Source organism: Cynara cardunculus (genome assembly GCF_001531365.2).
Source record: "Cynara cardunculus var. scolymus isolate 2C chromosome LG 15, CcrdV1, whole genome shotgun sequence".
Lineage (NCBI taxonomy): Eukaryota > Viridiplantae > Streptophyta > Magnoliopsida > Asterales > Asteraceae > Cynara > Cynara cardunculus.
The window spans coordinates 18,159,748-18,175,921 of NC_037542.1; the positions used below are offsets into that span (position 1 = coordinate 18,159,748).

General features: G+C 33.9%; 3 protein-coding genes across 8 annotated transcripts; 2 read left to right on the top strand and 1 right to left on the bottom strand.

The window, feature by feature from the left end:
• Nucleotides 1–1,495: 1,495 nt before the first annotated feature.
• Nucleotides 1,496–6,421, top strand: LOC112527255 (GDSL esterase/lipase At4g10955-like). Its single transcript, XM_025137761.1, has 3 exons — nucleotides 1,496–1,638; nucleotides 2,147–2,252; nucleotides 5,247–6,421. The coding sequence occupies exons 2-3, from the start codon at nucleotides 2,191–2,193 to the stop codon at nucleotides 6,214–6,216; spliced, it is 1,032 nt and encodes a 343-aa protein (XP_024993529.1). The 5' UTR covers nucleotides 1,496–1,638; nucleotides 2,147–2,190; the 3' UTR covers nucleotides 6,217–6,421.
• A 1,432-nt stretch (nucleotides 6,422–7,853) lies between these two features.
• LOC112527257 (photosystem I reaction center subunit II, chloroplastic-like) lies at nucleotides 7,854–8,658 on the top strand. The gene has a single exon (XM_025137769.1). It carries the CDS (start codon nucleotides 7,870–7,872, stop codon nucleotides 8,512–8,514), a length of 645 nt encoding a protein of 214 aa, XP_024993537.1. The 5' UTR covers nucleotides 7,854–7,869; the 3' UTR covers nucleotides 8,515–8,658.
• Nucleotides 8,659–9,307: 649 nt separating this feature from the next.
• LOC112527256 (calcineurin B-like protein 7) lies at nucleotides 9,308–13,432 on the bottom strand. 6 transcript variants are annotated; one of them, XM_025137766.1, is made up of 9 exons: nucleotides 13,297–13,432; nucleotides 12,382–12,436; nucleotides 12,171–12,253; nucleotides 11,789–11,848; nucleotides 11,222–11,330; nucleotides 11,016–11,068; nucleotides 10,843–10,923; nucleotides 10,238–10,350; nucleotides 9,308–9,590 (listed from the first exon to the last, which is right to left on the bottom strand). In XM_025137766.1, the coding sequence occupies exons 2-9, from the start codon at nucleotides 12,419–12,421 to the stop codon at nucleotides 9,521–9,523; spliced, it is 609 nt and encodes a 202-aa protein (XP_024993534.1). In that variant the 5' UTR covers nucleotides 12,422–12,436; nucleotides 13,297–13,432; the 3' UTR covers nucleotides 9,308–9,520. The 6 variants fall into 6 exon arrangements, with proteins under 6 accessions (XP_024993534.1, XP_024993532.1, XP_024993536.1 ...); XM_025137764.1 differs by having other exon boundaries at nucleotides 12,331–12,436; XM_025137768.1 differs by having other exon boundaries at nucleotides 12,382–12,443.
• Nucleotides 13,433–16,174: the final 2,742 nt, after the last annotated feature.

Consider the following 16,174-nt stretch of genomic DNA (forward strand, 5'->3'; position numbering starts at 1 on the left):
AAATGGCGAACTAAGAATGTAATGGTGGAAATGTATTGTGTTGATTAGACTTTTTTTTTTTATTAACCTGGATATCCAACCCGCTATGCAAGCCGACTAATCCCAGGACGACCACCTGTTTTGCAAATAGCCTGGAGTCACCGTATTTGAACTTCCGTAGCTACAAGAGGATTTTTATTTCTCTTTGGATTTGAATCTGAGACATTCTGGTACTTTTGATCTTTGGAGTCAAACTCAAACCAATCAAGCACCACTCTTGTGGTTAATTTTATAAACCATCATACTTTGATTTTTGTTTTATAAATTAAAGTAAAAACACACAAAAGTATAGTCTACAAGATTTATGGAATTAAATTGTGAAAAAGTTTGAGTTTGGAAACAATCATGGTCAATGGCTATTGGTCCGAGCCTGTTAAGGTTTAAGCCTTACAAATGACGAACGTGTGCGAGTATTTGTTATATGTAAATGCCATATGTTTAAATAGGAAAAAAGGATGAATTAATTCAGCAACAATGTTAAGGGTTAATTGTCAAGCGCTACGGATATCAGTTACCTTATTGAATAGGGCAAATTGCATGAAAAAGTAACATACTTTAACTTGATTCCTATTTTAGGTAACGTACTTTCAAAACTTCCATTTTGGTACCTAAGATGTAAAGTTTTAAACATTTAAGTACCCGGGTAACTGATTGAAGTATTAACCGATTATCATGCTGATGTGGCGAGTGATGTGGTATCCAACTCGGTATTATTTGCTGACGTGGTCAGTGATGTGGATTTTTTTAAATCTAAAATTAGTCTTTTTTTAGTCTAAAATTAGTCTTCACTGGGTTACCCGAGTACTTAAATGTTTAAAACTTTACATCTTAGGTACTAAAATGAAAGTTTTGAAAGTACGTTATCCAAAATAGGAATCAAGTTAAAGTACGTTACTTTTTCATGCAATTTGCCCTATTGAATAAGTATGATAATGATTGAGAATCTTATTAAAGGAATAGTAAGGATTGTAAATCTTCACTAATAAGTGAAGAAGAAAACTCGTATATGTCATTAATGTTTATCGAGTAAAAAACGTTTTTTAATAATCATTATAATGACCAAAAATATTAACACATAGGATAAGTAAGAATTTGTTTGTTAGCAGTTTAATAAGCTTTTTGGGACCTACAACTTATACGGCCAGTATACATATTATTTTGTAGTGACTTCATAATATAGAATATGTCTTGTTCAGTTGGTTTATACGGGAGGTTTTATGTAAAAAGCCAACTTTTTTTTTTAATTTGTCATTCTTAATAGAAAAAATACACTCCTTTATTTTATTAAAAAACTCTTACAAATAACACCTTCTTAATTCATACAGTTAACATAATTCAGACAGATACATTTGTCTATATCTATACAGACATGAACGAAATAAAAGATAGTGTCCTACCAACAATCATTAAAGTAAGAGAAGTCACCGTCTGGCCGACACGGACGCCACCAACAGCATTAATCTGAAAACAACACTACAACCTCCCTCCGTTTTTAGCCGGAGGTTACCTCTCCACATATTTCCGTCAAGATTCACACTCTTCCCATTTCATCGCTACATCAAAATGCTTTGAAGCTTAATGGTTTCCAGATCTCTTTCCGTACGTACATTTTCTCCCACTTCATTTTTCCTTCTTATCGCGCATCAATCCTCATCTTCTTCCCTCTAAATTTCTAACCTAATTACTGCACATTCCTTTCTTTCTGATGATCAATTCATGATCTACGTCTGACATATTTTCTCGTTTCACTTGTCACATTCACATCCACTATAATCGGCACTGAATTGAAGTGTACTTTCTTAGCCTAATTTCCAAAATAATTCCATATTCAGTAATTTGAAAGGTCGTTTGGTTTTTACGCTTTGAATGTATGGATACTAAGAAAGATTTCTCCTAAATTCCCACAATTTTTTGGGGAAGAACGAATCCTCTGTTGATTCTTGCTTGAATTCATTGTGGGGTTGTACCTTACAGTTTACGACCCTCAGTATAATCCTTATTATGTTATTAATTTAGGGTTTTCATAGACTTTTGATCATCAGAAAGTTTCTCTAGATTCCCTAATTTGATTTGGTTGGATATGTGTTTATCTGTTATGATGATTCAGTAGGACTTTTGACTAAATCAAGCACAAAGGAGAATATAGGTGTAATGGCTTCAGAAAAGGATATATTCGAGCTCTCAGGGCCCTTACACTTGACTACTGTTGACTGGTAAGATTTCCCTTTTCCAGTATTCTTGTAGACATTTCATCAAACACATTGGACACGTTATGCTTTTCGGGAATCATTTGCTTACATCTAGTTTTTGTTCACAAGTATTGGAACAAAAGTTGGTTTTGGTTTTGTTACGACCATATTTCCAATTATTCCCCCTTGTATCTTTCCGATTAATATGTTCTTTTAGGTCATTTTACATCATCATTTAAGTTATGAGTTAGTTTTTACCAATCATGACTAGTATAAGAGCTAATAGGTTGTTTATTAGCCAACGACTAGTTTTTCCAAGTAGCTAATAGATAGTTTTTCTGTTAACAACTAGTTTATAAGTCAACAACCAGTTTTTCAGCTAACAACTAGCTTACAAGCCAACAACCAGTTATTCAGCTAAGTAGCTAACATGTAGTTTTTCGGCTAAGTAGCTAACATATAGGTGGAGTTTGTTTTCTAAGAGGTGCTGAAGTATGGAGTCCTATTTCACTTCTGATTTATAAGAGGTGGTGCTGAAATCTGAATCAATAAGATTGATTGTTTTGGTTAACTGACAAATGTCTAAAGTCTGAAATATGAATCAATAAGACTGTTTGTTTTTGTAAACTGACAAACGTCTGCATTCTGAAATCTGAATCAATAGTTTGTTTTTGTTTTTTTCAAGCCTCAACTAATCCTATGGGGCTCTGAGATTAACAATCATGCACACCCTCCAATAGCTCCAAGAGGACTTGACCTGATGACGTGCATAAAACAAACTATCAAGGTCTTAGCGGTTAAGCTACTCTTGATAGGTTTTGATGAAACCATTCTAGCCATTAAAATAAACATTTCCCATAAACAATAATCAAAAGAACAAATCGAAGCAATGAACCACAAAAATGCTACCATGATTTTAGCATCTAAAATACCAAATTCTGAATCTCAAACAAGACAATTTCAGTAAGAAATTTACACCTCAAAAACTTCCTCTTCACTAGTTGTTGACCATACTATTACTTTGAGCTAAAAAGACCCGAAAAGACAAAAACCTATACTGGCTATTCATGTAACTGAAGAAGTAAAAATAACATCTATTCCCATTGCTAATGTTTCTGAAAAGCATAAGAAGTCCAATGGAAGTAACTTATCAAACCTTCGTCACTAGGGGCTCCAATTTGGATACATCGGTCCTGTACTCAGCAAGAAACCTGAAATGCAAAGAAAGACTCAAAATGTGAAAATCTTGAAATGAGATTGAGAGACGGGCAGAAAAGATATGGAGTCACCTTGCTTGATCATGACTGTAGACGGGTTCGTGGGGCAAAGATGTTTTGTCCTGGGGGCGATACAGATCTTAGTGAAATCAAAACTTGACAGGATCGATGGTATTTAAGATTTAAAGACAGTATGATGCAACGAACCTCAAGGTATTTAAATGTAGTAGCATAACCTGGAACAACGCCATTTTACGCTTTGCAGCCTCAAAACTTTCGCCTGTTTCCCTTTCATCATAGTCCAGATCCTCTTCTAAAACTTAACATGATATATAAACATATATATGATCTAAACATGTATAACAAATATCAAACAAGAAATCAATTGGTTACCTAAAGAATGGGAGGATCCACACTGAGAAGATATAACAGAAACTTCTTGAAATCTTGAAACACAGATGATCTGGGAAAATTATACAGAAGATTTGGGGAAATCAGAAACAAACAAGTATGAAAAAACAAACAAGGCACCATAGACACTAGGTCTGTGGGTAAGAACAGATGGTTTGATTTGGGGAAATTAGAAACAAACATGTATCTTTAACACAATTTTTACATCTTTTTGCTTGATTGCAAATCTCTACTGTTATGTCTGTTTGTTACTCTGTGTGTGTGTGAGAGAGAGAGAGAGAGAGCAACCCAAATAGATTGATGTTACACTCATTTCAAGAACTACTACTAAAAGCTATAAGCAAAAAACACAATATGCTTCCTAATTAACTACACCTATTCAATTCAATTCCGATATTCATCTTTTCCCCCAAAACTAACTCACTCACATATCCATTCAATCAACGCTTTCTGCTTAATTATGAATGTTCTAAAAGGGTTTCTTGATACATCAACATAATAATAAAGTAGATAAAAAATTTACTCTTGAATTGCAATGAGATCAGTGTTGTCTTTGGTTATTACTATGCAAAAAGGAAATTTGCCCACTACCATCAAACTTCAAGCTTGCTAATATTGTCACAACCAACACAAAGATATCATCATTAACTAGAAATCGTAGGGTTTAGATTTTGTGGGTTTAAACAGTAGACAAAAAACAAAGACACAGCAGGATATGAGCAGAAGAAACCTATGTAGAAAAACAAGTGACTTCATCAAGAATTCAAGATCTGGAAGGAGAGGAAGAAGAAAGAACAGAGGGAGACGATTTGGGTTAATGGCAAATATCTTCAGAAAACCACAGGACGAAATCAAAACATAAATAAAAAGGCAAAGATCTCTTTGTGTTTAACAGATTGTACCATGTATATATGAACGACTTGGGTTTAAAAATCGGGAGATTGACATACCTTTTGGAGCTCGACATGCAGAGATCGAAAGCTTGAGAGATCGATGGGGTTTAGGTTATCAGCCTGAGAGGTGAGATCAAGATCGACATGGTATGCGAATAAGAGCCGGTTAAGTGTTTAGGGTGTCACTTAAAACTAGAGGATAGTAAGAGTTTTTCAGCTCTTATTTTGGAAACAAATCAAACAGTCTGAAAAGCAAAAAGTCTGACCGAACCAAACTTAAGAGGGTATTAAGTGGAGTTTTTCAAAAAACAAAAAGGCCCATTGTTTTTTGGTCAACAACTAGTTTATAAGCCGACAACTGGTTTTTCAGCTAAGTAGCTGATAGATAGTTTTTCGGCCAACAACTAGCTTATCTACTAGTTTTCTAAGCATAGCCTAAATGAGGCTCTATGACCAATGTTCCCAAGTGCTTATAGCATGTATATGTTATTATTCAGGACTGATGTGGATCACCGAAGGATGATTGCTGCATCCATGGTTCAAGGTGTATATATCATGCAGCGTGACCGCCAAGAAAACCGTCAAGTGTCCGAAGCTCTTGCTCCTCCTTGGTGGAACTTCTTCGATTTTGAGTTGCACACTAAACTCATAGATGATGCCGATTCGTCCATCTTTGGTGCCATCTATCAATTCAAACCCAAAGCGTTACCGAACAACACCCTCTCCACACACTCAACCCCGTCTCATATCATTGCTTTCCGGGGCACTGTAACCAAAGGCGATGCATTCTCTAGAGACTTGCAATTAGATCTCCATTTTGTCAAAAACATATTGCATCAATCATCAAGATTTGAGATCGCCATGCAAGCTGTGAGAAACTTGGTTGCTTCTGGATCGCCAAATATCTGGTTAACCGGCCATTCCCTTGGATCGGCCATGGCCATGCTTGTGGGGAAGAACATGGTGAAAAATGGGGTTTTTCTTGAATCTCATCTTTTCAATCCACCATTCGTTTCGCCCCCAATGGAGAACATCAAGAACAGGAAAGTGAAACATGGGATCAGAATCGCTAGCAGTTTCGTGACAGCAGGACTTGCTGTTGCAATGAAGGTTAAAAAGAATCATGAGCAAAGAAAGAGCGGTTTTCTTGATTTGGCGGGATGGGTGCCGTGTTTATATGTTAATCCAGGCGATCATATCTGCTCAGAATACATCGGGTATTTTGGACATCGGAGAAAGATGGAGAAGATAGGGGCAGGAGAAGTGGAACGGTTGGCGACACAGCATTCGATTACGGGCCTGTTCATGGATGCAATCGGGATGGAATCACATGAACCACTTCATCTTCTTCCCTCCGCAAATTTGACGGTAAATTTGAATCGTGCTCGTGATTTGAAGGAAGCTCATGGCATTCATCAATGGTGGAGATATGATCAGCAGCTGGAATCCAGAACCTACAGGTCATAAGCATATGATTGTAAATGAACCGAACGTTTAATAAACTGTTCGACAGGAAGCTTGTTTATTTGAGAAATGAAACCTGAACAAGATTTTTTTGTTTGTTTGTTTGTTTGTTTGGTATGGGATGATGAGGTAGTAGGGAGTAAGAATTGTTTAAAGTTTTAGGGTTTTAATATCTTTTTGATAAGAGTAATTTAGTAATGTATTATTATTTCTTTTAAGCTTATTTTGGTGCATTTTTGTATCCCTCAATCTGGTCTTGTCTTGGGGGTTGTTTACTTGCGGCTTAATTAGGTTTATTGGTCTATCTGGCTTATTCGCACAGCTCATTTGGGTTGTTTACTTACGGCTTATTCGCACAGCTCATTTGGGTTGTTTACTTACGGCTTATTCGTACAGAATATGACTTAATCGCACAGATAGAAATGGTGTGTTGTCTCCATTCAGCCACAAAAATGACACCCCTACCCCTTATTTAAAGCACCCCATCTTCGACTTCTTTATGATTTTTTGTTTTGATATTCAAATAATTAATATTGGGAGGTAAATCGGTTATTTATGTTATTCAGGCTGTTGGTTCAGATAAAAAAAAGTAAACAACAACACTCATTTATCTAGACAGATAAATTTATCCATACAGGACATAATAAAAAATTTAGTAAACAGTTATAAGTTTTGTTCCTAAGGTTTGCAATTTATTATTATTTCATCTCTGAATTAATTCCTACATTTAAGTATAAAGGACCAAAATAGTAAATAAATTGTAAACCATAATAATAATAAATTGTAAATCATAATGACAAAAATAACCATTAATTACAAATCATATGAACGAGAACAATAAGTTTTAAACCACAAGGACAAAAATTGCAATTATTAACAAACCATATGAAAAAAAACTTAGAAGATAAATATATCATAAAATTTAAAGTAAACTGTGATTTTGGTTATTGTGGGTTTTAAAATTAAGACCTTAGTTCATATGTTTTTGAAATTATCGATTTCATCTTTATGGTTTATAATTCAATATTATTTTCGTTCTTGATTCTAACTTTGTAAATGGTTTAGAACAAAAATAATAATGAATTGTAGACCATAATTATAAAATCTTTAATTTTAAAAACAAATGAAAGAAAATCAAAATTCAATAAACTATGAGGACTAAAAACGTAATTTACTCAGTAAATTATGATTTTCCTTCTTGTGATTTATTAATTATTTTCACTTTCTTCTCTATGGTTTAGAAATTATGATTTTTGTCCATATAATTTATAATTTATTGTTATTTTTATATTTATAATTTGTAATTCATTACTATTTTCTTTGCTATGATTTATAATTTATGTTGTATTGGTTTCTATGATTTATAGTTCTTTATTGTTTTGGTCATTTATACTTAAATGTTAGAATTAGTTCAAAGGAAAAAATAGCAATAAATTACAAACTATAATAACGAAAATCATAATTTTTAAACCAAAATCATTAACGAACCAAACAAACCACAAGGACCAAAATCGTAATTTACTCTAAAATTAGATATGCGAGCATATCAAAATACGACGTTCCTATTGGCTTATCCCATATCACCTTATCCCACTCTCAACTCCACATAATCTCCTTTCCCCTCGACGCAAATCACACCATCTTCATCCATCTCCAATGGCTGCCATGGCTACCCAAGCTTCTCCTTTCACCCCAACCCTCTCAAACTCTGTTTCTCCATGGAAACAATCCTCCTTCACCGCCATCAAGCACCTCAAACTCACCACCCGTACCTTCACAATCAAAGCCGCCGCCAGCCAGGATGCTCCCGCTCCCGCTCCCGCTCCCGCTCCCACTCCCACTCCCACTCCCACTAAAGAAGCTCCAGTCGGATTCACCCCACCGGAACTCGATCCCAACACCCCATCTCCAATCTTCGCYGGAAGCACCGGCGGSYTGCTCMGAAAAGCWCARGTGGAGGARTTCTACGTSATCACATGGGAATCMCCMAARGARCARATCTTYGARATGCCSACCGGCGGYGCTGCSATCATGAGRGAAGGACCAAATCTGTTGAAATTGGCTCGAAAGGAGCAGTGTTTGGCTTTGGGGACGAGATTGAGGTCGAAATACAAGATTAAGTATCAGTTTTACAGGGTGTTTCCGAATGGTGAAGTTCAGTATTTGCATCCTAAAGATGGTGTTTACCCGGAAAAAGTGAACGCCGGCCGGCAAGGTGTGGGTCAAAACATGAGGTCAATTGGGAAGAATGTTAGCCCAATTGAAGTCAAGTTCACAGGCAAGCAACCTTATGACATATGATCCATTTTGTGATTTTATGTCGTTTTCATTTCGTAATTAAAAAACAATATGCTTTTTTAATTTCATGTTTTGTGTATTTTTGTTTTAACCTAAAACTGTTGTGCAAATCTTTGGTGTTAATATATTTTCAACCGCCTTATTAAATTAATTAAATATTTTAATAATATAATTAATGGTAGAATTGCTAAAATAGAGAGGCTCTTGAAGTTATATATAATTTTTTTTTATAGATTTTAACTTTTGATACTTTACTTTGGAAACAATTATAACATAATTATTGGATATGCTTTAACGGGGTGAGTTGATCGGATTGCATTTGAACAACCCAACCAAATGTTTGTAGTTTGAAAATTTTCAACTCAATTCAATCCAAAGTGTAACTTAACCCAACCCAAACCATATAAGTCGGATTGATACTCTGGTACATTGAAATATTCTCCGACCTTTAAATATGTTGTTTTCTCTACTTTTCTTGATTTACATATATATGTTCACATTATTGAACATATATACGAATAAGTTGTATAAAGATAAAGAAAATATTGAAAATATATGTATATGAGAGAGTATGTGATGGTGTAATTATCAAATCTACATAGAGACAATAATCATATTAAATACAAAAAATAAAAGAATAATGGGTTAATCGAGTTGAGTTAAGTTCAAATGATTGTAATTCAATTCCAACCCGATACTTACAGTTTAAAGATTTTACAGCTCAATTAAATATCGAATTGCTTCAGGTTAAACTAACAGTTAACAGGGTTTTTATTTTTTAAGCACCCCGGTCATGTCAAGTAACCTTTATGAGGTTATTTTATGTTTTCAGCCAAAAAAGATTCATGAAATAATACACTAGAAACACATTTTAGAAAATAAACAGTAACGAACAGTTTCCAGATCTTGAACTATTGGCCGTATGTTATACTCCATAAAACGCAAAAATGAAGTCTTTAAAGCATGTTAAAACGAAAAACGGAACGTAGAAGGTCGACTTCCTTCCTTCTTACGAAACTACTTCTAGATCTCGGACTTGAGTATCCAACACAAAGTTCGGAAACGCTTGAGTGATCTCCCTGTCGTATAACAAAAAAATAAATTCCAAGATAAATCACAACTATATATATATATATACATATACATATGTAAACGTATATGTATAGAGGGAGGTGGTTTCATTTACAAACTAATACCAACCGTTCATCTAATCTAATGAATATTTAATTCAAGGAATATCTTGATTGATTTCTAATATAGAGCGTTCGTTCATTACAAATTAACTTTGATAATCTTCTATAAATATTCAAATCATAATAAATAAACTCTAATCATTGCTATAAATATCTCAATTAATTGGTTTGTATGTAATCTACAAACTCTACCATTAGCACAAATCATACAAACCAATTAATTGAGATATTTATGGAAATTATTAGGTTTCATTTATAAATATTTGGATATTTATGGAAGATTATTAAAGTTCATTTATTATGATCAACGTTTTATATTAGAAAACAACCGAGATATTCATTGAACCAGATATTCATTAGACTAGATGGACGGTTGAGATTGATTTGCAAAATTTGTAGTAATATGACGGTTTGTAAATGATCCAGGCTCCATATATATGTATGTAGACGATTCTTTCCAAACTATATACGTTAAGACTCGTAAAATAAAAATGTTACAAGATTAAAACAACAAAATGGAAAATAATACTTGCCTAAGAAGGGGAAGAGTCATGTTCTTGAGAATGGATGGATTCTTTGAGATGAATGCCTTCCACTCTTCTAAATCAATCCTCCCATCCCCTTTCAGATCTGCATCCAAAATGGTCTGACCAAGGAAAAACTCAAAATATAAAACTAACCCAAATCAAACCGAACGAACCCGGTATATCCAGAGTCTGTAGTGAGATGAGATGTATGCAAACATGACCTCTACCTCAAAGGATAGAAAGATTGTTTATATGAATACAGTGTCAAAATAGAAGACTAAATGCTGATTATAAATAAACCCATGATGAATCTTAGGGTCTGTTTGTTAGTAGCTTAATTGGGACTCACAGCTTATTTAGTCATCTATACATGACCGTTTGATAGTGGCTTAATGATGTAAAAAGTGGCCTATACAGTAAGCTTCCAAGGGAAAGCTTTATGCAGAAAGTCAAGTTTTTTTTCCAAACTAGACCCTGACGCTCCTTCCATCTATTAAACAGCCTCCCAAACAAAAACTTTTCCAATCTATACAGACAGATTAATCCACATAGACAGTTTTATCTATACAAGACTTAATGGAAACCGAACAAACAACCACTTAGTTGATTACCTTATCCAAGATAGTTTCCACTGCATCATCTGATAAACTCACAGTCATTTCACTCAATACAGCCAAAACCATATCCTTCAACTTCAAAAATTTCAAGTATTTGCAAGATCAGAGGTCAATAAATGTCAAACTTTGACTAAAATGTCGAAACTTTTTGGTATGTTTTGATTTACCTCTTCTCGTTCTATGTAGCCGGTGCACCTCAAATCATATAATCTGAACATGACTGTAACGATATTATGAAATGTTAATAGTAATTAATGGAAAACAATTCATGAGTTTCAAGACTTTTTTGACTTTTGAGAGTCAAACAGATTCATTTTTGGTAAAATTGATTCGGTTATAGATCGATCATCAGCTTATGTTTGATGGATCTTACATTCAATTTTGTCCGATTCGGGAGCATCAGGATGAAAGACACTTAGCGAACGAACAAATTCTTCAAATTCAATTACCCCATTTTTCTTGATGTCAAATAAGTCAAAGAGCTGCAGTAATGCATACCAAGAAAGAAATCAGAACTCTTGGATGGATTTCTGGGATGACCTTAAGAAGATTCATCAGAGTTTTTTTTATCGGATAAAATCGACATTTTTTTAAGATCCCACATCGGTTGGGGAGGGGAACATAGGTTTCTTCTAAGGGACCGGATACCTCTTCTACCAGCGCATTTTAAAGCCGAGTCTAGGTGTAGACAGAGCTGACAATTTTTGGTACGGTTAGTCTGGGATGTTACAGATGGTATCAGAGCCGGGAACCAGACTAATGAGCTAGAGAGGACACTGGGCTCCCACAACGGTCGGGGAGGGCTCTACCATACACGTTTTAAAACCGTGAGTCTAGGTATGAACAATGCAGACAGTATTGGTACAGTTAGCCTGAGATGTTGCAAATTTTGGGAGAAAAAACACATTTTAAATAAGAAAAATCGAGAATGTCTACTCACTCTATCTGCAAACAAGTTCTGCATACTGCTGTTGCTGAAAAGTGCAAGCCGAAACTCTTCCTGTTCATGAAATGGCATAAATACTTATCCAAAAATCTTTTCAACACTTCGTTTCTAAGGGGGTTGTGTGGTACGTGTGACAAGATGAGACAGGACAGAACAAAAACTTGTTGTCCCATGTTTTGCAGCATTTTAGATTGGGACAGGACATGGCTGAGTTCCCACCAAAATAGATGGACAAGATAGGTAAATTACTAAACTACCCATGTCAAATTAAAGGTTTTCACAATTCTTCACCTGCCTACCTCACACTGTTTAATCTTGTCCTGTCCACGTACCAAACGCATCATTAGGATAGTTACTATGTTATCTTCAAGGGTACCTTGTGAATAAGACCATCTTCAACGATGGCATGGCTTAATCCCTCGAAAAGATCGTACAACGCCTCTATTTCGTTCACGGAAACTGTGAGGACAAAGTAGACGGTGATCAGATTATTTCATCCGAAAATCTTGGGTCAAATATGTAGTTTTGCTACTAACATGATGTCTCGTTAGCAAGACGAGCATGGTGGATAAATTTACGAGGGTTACGAACTTTCTTCAAGAAACAGCAACATTCTTTTATTGACATGTCAAGTATGCAAACCTGTAAACTCAATAGAACAAGAACAAAATGCATCTAAATTCCATACACATTTGAGCATCATAATCAGATTCATTTGTTTCATTTATATTCTAACAAAACTGTTAGATCCCCACATCAGCTAGACTTGGACCAATTCTCTTCTAATATGTTGGAGAAAGGAGAGCATCATTTCTCTCCTCAAGGGATCTTCCGGAGAGTAATCTAATGAGATTCTGCATATTCTCATATGGTATCAGAGCCAATGTCTACTATTCTAGGACTCGACACTTTGTGGCGATCCATACTCGCCTAGCCCCCTCTCAACACTCGGATAATAAGTGCCCCTTTAGCCTTCGTTGGAGGGGGCGTGTTAGAGTCCCACTTCAGCTAGACTTGGACTAGTTCTCTTCTGTATATTTTGGAACATCCCTCCTCTCCTAAGGGCTCTCTTGGACAGTAATCTAATGAAGTTACATATATATTCTCACAAAAACACAGAATTTAATTTTTTTTATTGAAGAAACTACTTCTTTTCAGGTCAAACTTGATCAGTCTCATTGGGGTTTCAGTGTTCTTGGTTGTTTGTTTATGAGTCTGAGCTGATTACAAACAGACCCCCTAAAATAGAACAGGAACTACAAAAAGAAATGGAGAAATCGTTCAATTTTACCAATTTTTTTAGCAAATAGCAAGTACCCAAAATAAAACCAATTCAAACCTGCAACAATTTATGAACTGGAAGCAAATTATCACAATAAACCACCATAATCAGACAACGATATAATCATGATTCCGCCATCAAAGCTCTGAAAAAACTCTGATTGAAGCTACATACATGAAGATTACAAGCTACAAAAGAAGATGAAAATGAGGAAACATACCTGTGATTGAAGCTACGAGGAAAAACAAGATGAATGGGAAATTATTTGACCTAATTTGGATCTGATTTGTTGCTCATGGATGATGATATCAGATCAAGGGCATGCTCTCTGAATCTCTCACCCCCATTGTTTATTAATACTTAAAAGGATCGATGTAGGTTTCCACCTTGCTTTTTGGAGCTTGTTTCTAGTATTCAATTTAAAAACTAACGACTGTTTTTTTAGTTTCGCTCAACTATTTCATAAAAATAATATTATTATTTTCCTTATTTAAAAATAAATTTTGTGAGATCCATTTATTCATTTTAATTAATTTAATATAATTAAGGTTATTAGTTAATGAGACGTTTAGGGTAAAGATGTTCATGAGTTAGGTTGATGGTTGAAGACATTTGAACAACTCAATCTAATGCTTGCAGTTTGAAAAATTTTAATCCAACTCAACCCAATCTAATCCAAACCGTATAGGTTCGTCGGATTGATATTTTGTCATATTAATACAAAAATGAACGATATACATATATTTGTTAGGTTTTTTTTTATTTTAATTGTTTATTCATTACATCAGAAAAAGTAGAAGGTTTTTAGTAGTCAACCCATGTGTTTGCAAGTATTGGAATATTCTCTATTTTTTGTAATTATTCTGTTTAAAAAGTATGTATGTTATAATAGATAATATATGATGTCGTTTTAATGAAATTTATAAAATATAATATTGTCTCAGACCATAAGATTACGGTAAGATTCTAATGTTGTATTCTAATATTTTTTTTTTTAGTACAATTAAACAGTTCCTTTTTATAAAAAGAAATTACGTTCAAATAATGACGATGTTTATAATAATGGATAGCAATCCGACCATGAATATATAACAAGGTCACTTTTTGGAGAGTGAGATACAAGACATATTCAGGGCCCAAAAAAATATTAGGAGCCAAATATTTTCTCCTGTATATGGTAGTAGTCCGTAAAACTAATACATTAAATAAAAATCTTTTTGTGGCCACGAAAGTTCAAATACAATGACTAGAGATAGCCAAAAACCGGTCCCGGGTCGGGCCGGGCCCAATCGGTCCTAACCTTTCTCATAACCGGTCATAACCGGTCCCGACGTAACCGGTCCCGGTCGAAAATGATAGGACCTGTCAAGGTACTTCATAACCGATTATGGGCCGCCAGTCCCGGTCCATAATTTTATAATGTATTAAAAATATATATCATTAAAATAAATTAAAAAATCTTATTTTTTAATGTTGGGACCGGGACCAGCGACCCATAACCGGTTATGAAGTACCTTGACCGGTCCTACCATTTTCGACCGGGACCGGTTATGGCCGGTTATGAGAAAGTTTGGGATCGATTAGGCTTGGCATGGGACCGATTTTTGGCCATCACTAATGTCAAACAATTAATCATTAAGTTGTTTTCTAAGAAGCCTCGACATTACGCCTTGACGTGAACAGTACTTTTGGTCAGTTCAGAAAAAATAAATGTTCTCTCTTAATTTTCATTTAGTTAACAAGGTTTGGTGTTTTATTTGTATCCATAAATGCAATGTTTTTTTTTCTTTTAAAGTATATAATATTTGCAGATGACAAAACAAACTTATATATAATTCTCAAATTTGGTGAAATTTAAACTTCTGATCTCTTTACTGCTTATGCAGAAGTCAATTTTGATAAACAGGTTCGGACCTATGTATATCAGAGTGGGCTCATGTGCATCTGATCACCTTATTTTTGCAAGTAAGATTTTTTTTTAGGGATGAAAGGTACACCTGCTAAACTTTAAGAGGTATTTTAAGATATTAGAAAATATAAGAAATATCAACTAAAAAAAAGTCGAAATCAACAAAAAAAACTTCAAAAAATCCATCAAAATGATGGAATTCAATTAAAAATACATCGGACGACTTTACGAGTCTTTGATACCTTTAAAATACAACCGTTTGATAAAAATTATGGATGCACGACTCTTAATAGATAACTTTTTCTATAATTTTTCAAGATCCATTTGTTTGACTTTAGTTAATGACATTATTGGTGGTGGTTTCCTGTTACCTCTACCGTACACCTTGGGCTTTGACATTCGCTCACGATCAAATGAGTTTGAGTGTTTTTTTTATTGAAAATTTAAATTAAATAAATAAATTATTGAATTACTAGAAAGGTGATCGCACAATGCAGTAAAATATATATCGATTTTAATATTTTATTTTATTTTTTGTCTCTATCGATATTATAATACAGTTTTATGTGTTTTTAAGAAAACAATAATAATTTTATTTTTGAATAAAATATAAATTTGAAAAAAATATATATCAATGCTAATATCAAATCAACTATTTAAAAGTTCTCATTTTTGTATGTAATTTCTTTAATTTATTTTTTAATTATAAATAACAATGGAATAGTTTATTCTTGGTTTAATAATATATCATTTTATAAAGATAATAATTAAGTATTCTGTTAGAACTCAATGATTATCCTAATTATATTTTAAAATGAGATGATTATCATCTATTTAACTATGTTTATCCGCAGTTAGTTATACGAATTCAAACATGGAGCTTTAATAAGTTGTACTTACGCACAATTTACTTGTAATCTTGAATTTTTAGTAATATGCATTAATAAACAATACTTTATGCATAAAAAATGTTTGTAAGAGTTTTTGTCAAATGCTTTATAATATAACTAGTTGTGTACCCGCGCAATGCGGCGGGAGCCATGAATTTTAACGATTTTGAAGTTTCACTGGTTTTATAAGACAAGATTTAACGATGATATAGGTTACACTTGATCTTTACATATTAATACAATTTGAATAAATAAGAGTTATGGTTCTAATTACAGACTATCGATAAAAAAAATTGTAT